This window comes from Ptychodera flava, chromosome 2 (genome assembly GCF_041260155.1).
Source record: "Ptychodera flava strain L36383 chromosome 2, AS_Pfla_20210202, whole genome shotgun sequence".
NCBI lineage: Eukaryota > Metazoa > Hemichordata > Enteropneusta > Ptychoderidae > Ptychodera > Ptychodera flava.
Window position 1 is genome coordinate 34,174,551 of NC_091929.1, and position 5,659 is coordinate 34,180,209.

The 5,659-nt window shown below is 37.0% G+C and overlaps 1 protein-coding gene across 1 annotated transcript; it reads left to right on the forward strand.

The window, feature by feature from the left end:
• Positions 1–394: 394 nt before the first annotated feature.
• On the forward strand, positions 395–3,176 carry LOC139148082 (ly6/PLAUR domain-containing protein 2-like). The gene is made up of 4 exons (XM_070719376.1): positions 395–456; positions 1,200–1,318; positions 1,460–1,559; positions 1,891–3,176. The coding sequence occupies exons 1-4, from the start codon at positions 423–425 to the stop codon at positions 2,025–2,027; spliced, it is 390 nt and encodes a 129-aa protein (XP_070575477.1). The 5' UTR covers positions 395–422; the 3' UTR covers positions 2,028–3,176.
• Positions 3,177–5,659: the final 2,483 nt, after the last annotated feature.

The following is a 5,659-nucleotide window of genomic DNA, read 5'->3' on the forward strand; positions in this document are numbered from 1 at the left end:
ATTGTGACGACAAGTTGAATCATTTGTCAATATTAATATTACAGTTTGTTCATATAATCTGTAGTGGCAATATTTATTTACTTTGTATTGTAACCTGTTACAGGAACAAACATATTTTAGTTTACAAGAAATAACGAACAACACAAGTTTTCATTTCGCTCATGATACAACTATGATAACATTAGCTTTGAACGGACCTTTTATTTGAGAGAGAGAGAGAGAGAGAGAGAGAGAGAGAGAGAGAGAGAGAGAGAGAGAGAGAGAGAGAGAGAGAGAGAGAGAGAGAGAGAGAGAGAGAGACAGACAGACAGACAGACACACAGACACACAGACAGACAGACAGAGGAATTTGTGAACTTTGACATGTCATTCACTTCCAGCTTTTTCTTCAGTTTCAGATTTGTTCAATTAGCAAGATCGAAATGTCTCGCGTGGCGTTCGTCATTTTAGTGTTGGGTAAGTAGTTCAAGACAATGATGCCAAGATAGACTGTCATAGCTTATGATATACTAATAAGAGAAGTGACAAATGCCTTGTAAAAAGTGGGCATTATCTGTGGCGCATTCCTAGCAGTTAAATGATCTGTGTTAGTAAAATCAGGAAAGATTTCAAGGGATCGAAAGCTAACGATGTGCATGTTCCTTATCATTCATATAGATGACACCTATAGATAGGCAGTCTGCCGATCACGAGGAGAGATAAATCATGCATGGTTCCCCCAGGCCTCCCTTTTTCACGCCTTCTTCTCCGTCAATAAGATAATTGTTTTCTTGTTAAAAATCTTCTGAAAACTCAGATTATATGCTATGTGATCCTAAAAAATTCATTTACTGCAATACGATAATGTAATGTTGCCCCTTTTCTGTACATTTAAAGCAAAAAAAATCATATTTCAAGGGACGCATGTGGTTTCGGTGGGCTTGCGCTTGATTGAGAAATGTTTCTTGCTGTATACAATATTCTTTAACTTATTGCAGGCAAGCTACTTCTTATCTCTGAGTCACTAAATGTAGCCAAGAGACAAGTTCATGACCAAATGATTTTCATAAACAGATAAAATAGTAGACAGTAGGCCTTCAAAACCCTGCGGTCCAAACAAGAACTTGTATTCACTAATTGACGCTATTTCATTTTGAACTATTCATTGTGATATTAGTTTACAACTCCCATTTAACTGGCATACTTTGTGTTCTTAACAGGCTTTACCGGCAACTTGTCTGTTGCTTTAAGATGCTACATATGCGGCGGGAGTAACTGTCAAACGTCTTTTGAGGGCACCGATGCCGAATGTACTTCATACACCTCTCCACGCTGCGCAGTAAGTCTGATCTTTATCTTCTCCTTCATTCCTTTATCCATTTCGATGAATAGTTATATTTAGGGCTGCGTGTAACTCGACATTTCATTTGTATGCTTAAACAAAGTGTTCAATAATCATACGTCTTTTGTCAATCCCTAGGTTACTCGATATGAAGCAGATGGTATCGTGACCATTTTTCATAGAAGATGCATTGAAGCCTCACTATGTGCCGACGGATGTGAGGAGGGTGACATTTCAGGTAAATGAAGTTCGCTCACGTCTTTCAGAACGAAAGCTTTCATGACAATCAATCTGTAATATTTAAACAGATAATGCGCCTTTGACATGATGATCATGATTTCTGCATATTTCAAAAAAAAAGACATAACAGAATATTCATATTTCCTATACCAGTACTGCTCTATAGCTTTCCTCCATTGATACTATTTTCTAAGCTTTGGTATCACTAATCATATTAAATTACTATTATATTTCTATTTCGTTCCTTCTCTATAGCACTTTGTTTTGTTTTATATTGACTGAAAATACGTTCGTGTATTAATTTGTTATGTTTCTTTTTAAATATTTAGGTGTCCACACGAAAGCTTGCATTGATTGCTGCGATACAGATTTGTGTAACACCGGAACGCTGTTCACACCGTTTGTACTTTTGCTAATAGGTGGTACGGTTACGGCTGTCGGAATATCTGCGACAATGTCAAAATGAGAGAGTGTAGATTAATTTTTGTGTCGGAAATATTCCAACTTTCGTTGTTAAGTAATTAGGCAAAAATAAAGATTATTATATCGAAAAATAACAATTATTAAAACTGCTGTGAACAACAGTCATAATTCATATTGAAATGCATAACATTCATCATAGAATATGAAACGATTCCGTTTTCATGCGAATAATATGATTAGTTGATTGCCTAAGAAGGCAACAATTGAACTATGATATCATGTATACTGATGTCACAATATTCGGCGATATTGTCCATTGCACAGCTAAAAGAATTGTTGTAATTGATAGAGCAGCCCTGTTGAGTCGGAAAGTATCATTCTTTTTTTCGTCGTAAGCCATTCTTCGTCTAAAGTAATTTAATGTCAATTAAAATGAATTTCGATTTACCTTCTGTAGCTTATTTGTTATTAGATACATGTAGCATCAGGTGGTATCATTAACGTAGCAATTTTTGTCATATCTTACACGATTATTTGACACAATTGTACACTTTCTCTTGATGTAATCGTTAATGTAGGATACTTCTCACACGATTTCAACTAATTTTGAATAATTGGATCTAAATATTTTTCAAATTTCTCAAAAGTATTAAGTGCCATATAGCTGCATGTCGAAATATTACACATTACTCATATAGACAAGCATGTAACTTGAAAAGAAAATCAGATGAGCTTACATTTGCAGATTTAACAGACATTTTTTCACCATCCAATTATCCCAAATAAGTTCCAATAATGTTTTCTTGAGTTTGAGTAGAGAAAATACGATAAATAACAGACCACGCGTTGAAAGGCCATTTTCCGTCTTGCACGGAAATCAAGGATTGATCTAGTATGATTGTAATCTTTGCAAAAAATTGTCTCAGGTCACATGACAATTGAATGTATACGTCAAGGTATGAAATTGTATGAAAGTCTGCAGTTCCGTTATACAGCTATGCACCACCGTCATTCGACGATTGATGAGTCTCACGTGGCTGCGAGGTTCTCGCGACACCTCGTCAAGAGAGGAACACGTCTGATCTATCAATTTAGTAGGCATATGTACAAGAGGATGAGACCTCATAAATTGTTGTAAACAGATTCTAGCTTTTTTGAAGGAAAATAAAAAAAGTTTATTTGGATACGCTAAGACTGATGATGATAAAATTACTATCTTATCTATAGATACAAAGCTCTTAATTTAACACAAGTTATCACGAGTGTACTAGTAAGTTAAATCTCATTGCATTATCCTTTTAACAATAAAAGCTATCTCTTCATTTGAATTATCATTATAATTTGCCACTGGCAAAATGAACACATATACCTTGGTAATGAGGGCTATAGCGCCCAGCTTCTACCGCATTACCAGAAATACATCGGTATTCCCAAAGGCCGTAGGCTTTTGAGTATAGCGACGTGTCCATTGATGAACGGCTAAGAGGGGAAATGGACGGGCGATATAGTTTGAAGAAAGAATAGGTTATCGGTGTTTTATGATATACTGCATGCTAATGCTGTGCTACGTTCATATGTGAATCTGTTTTGATGTATATGCACTGCAACAATACATCTCGGAGAGTTTTCTGGGTGACTTCTCTACACCACTAAGAGTAGTACCAATTTCTTTACAAAAAACAAAAATGATCCCATCATATTGTAAACGTCCTTATTTTCACTTGAATCTTTAATTACAATATGCTTTTAAAAGTACAGAGCCGTTTGAATGGAAAATCATGTTGGTTTAGTCAGAGGCTTGTCGCTCATCCCAGTGTTCATCAAGTTTGTAATGACCGGCCCGTTGTTTCAAAGTTGCAGGCGACATAATACGACTGGTCATGTCAACGGATACATTGTCGCTACTGACGATTTTTTCAAGAAAATTTTTTTGTCAATAAATAATAATACTATTTCTAAGCTAAATGGTGGTTTTTTTTTCCTTTTTCCCGTTGACAAATAATTGTGAAAATAAAAAATGTTCGGGCATTGATGAAAAAACCTCCACGAGGAACGTGTCCATTTCTGTGACGTCATAAAAGGCGTTCATGAGTGTAGAACGGAGTAGCTATACACACCATTTCAGAATGACATCCATCTCAAGTTCTGTCTATAATTTGGAAAGTTACAATAACTCCTGCAACAGAGTATTGTTTGGTATGATTGATTTAGAGGGTAGCCATGTACAGCTAGCATCGACTTTGAAAATAGCATGGTTACACCTCAAGGCCGATGACACGAGCATCAGTTTTATCGTCCATTTTAGGCTTGCAATGGAGTATGCCGCGGAGGAGGGACCATGCGTCAGGTCACCAAGGCCTAGTAGTGGAATTGAGGTTCGATCATCGAGGACACCATTAAAAACTGGAATGACTTCATACCACGTCACTATGCGTAACATCAATTCGGGTAAAATTTTGAAAGATCTTTCGCGAAAGAACAAGGTAGATCTTCTTCTTTGCCCGTCTCATGAATCAACTTCAAGATATCAAGAATGTTCTGGATCTCTTATTGTGTCCCTGACGCTTAATGTAAACTGTAAAAAAGTCTGTTCGAGGCTTTCACTCTGATCGTCCGAATAGTGTTCACAACAAAGCTTGATTAAAATATCATTTGTCAACAGGTCAATTTTGTTCACCATGAAGCATAACAATTCGTTGATAATGGCACCATTCATTGTCGTTCTAGGTTGTTCTCTCCTTCTGTCTATTTTTTGTATTATTGCGTATCCTAGTATTGTCGTCAACTCTACCAAAGTGCTTTTTGGTGGAACATTTTCGATTCGATAGAATTGAAAGCAAAGCATACACGTGGCGCAATGCACTATAAGAACCTTAACAGGCAAGTGAAAGGCTAGCATAATATGACATGATAATATTTGAAACGTTCGATACAATGGGTCTATCCCGCCAGCTGGGTGTTATCCTTTGAACGGAGTTTCAAGTGTGGGATTCCATTACTTTCCGCTCAAATGTCATTCTTTTTCGACGGCAATATTTTTCAATTATTGATTATTGTACATGGGCCTCAGCCCAAGTACATTTGTTTTCATTCCGTGGGAAAAAACTCTGTAAGGTATAACCATTTCTGGCTGAGACCAGGGAGGGCAAAATGTCTTGGCTTCATCTTTCTTGGCATAATAAATGGCGTAATGATGTTAACCGAATGGAAGTGCTGCTCTCAGCCAGTCTTGAATAAGTGAGATGTGAATATTAATGCTTCTCTATCTGAGTTTTTGCCACAAAATCTTCTGAATATAATCAAAATGTGCATCGAAATGCAACAATTAATGCACCCTCCGTTTCCTAGGCGATGGCACGACCCTTGCTACACCCACTGGACGAGCCAAAGTGGGAGGGGTAATTTCAGTTTGGTCGAACAAGAGGGCTCGAGACCAAAATTTAACATTTAAACTTGAAACATGTTTAATCGCTGACAAGATGTGGACTAGTGTTAATCAAAGTAAAAGTGTGAAAAGGAAAGGTTTTATATCCCGGACACAATGAAAAACATTACGACTGGAAACTGTACCCCCAGTTGAGAATAGTAATGCCCACAGCGATGGAGAATACTTATCCTTGAGCTGAGAAAACCAGACCATCATTTCGAAATAGAGCTGCAGATTCGAGAAGCTCG

Excerpts from the sequence above, each read along its gene's own strand:
- LOC139148082 (XM_070719376.1), top strand. The coding sequence starts at position 423 with ATGTCTCGCGTGGCGTTCGTCATTTTAGTGTTGG. Across the intron at positions 1,319-1,459 it reads ACACCTCTCCACGCTGCGCA|GTTACTCGATATGAAGCAGA; the intron begins GTAAGTCTGATC and ends GTCAATCCCTAG. Across the intron at positions 1,560-1,890 it reads TGAGGAGGGTGACATTTCAG|GTGTCCACACGAAAGCTTGC; the intron begins GTAAATGAAGTT and ends TTAAATATTTAG.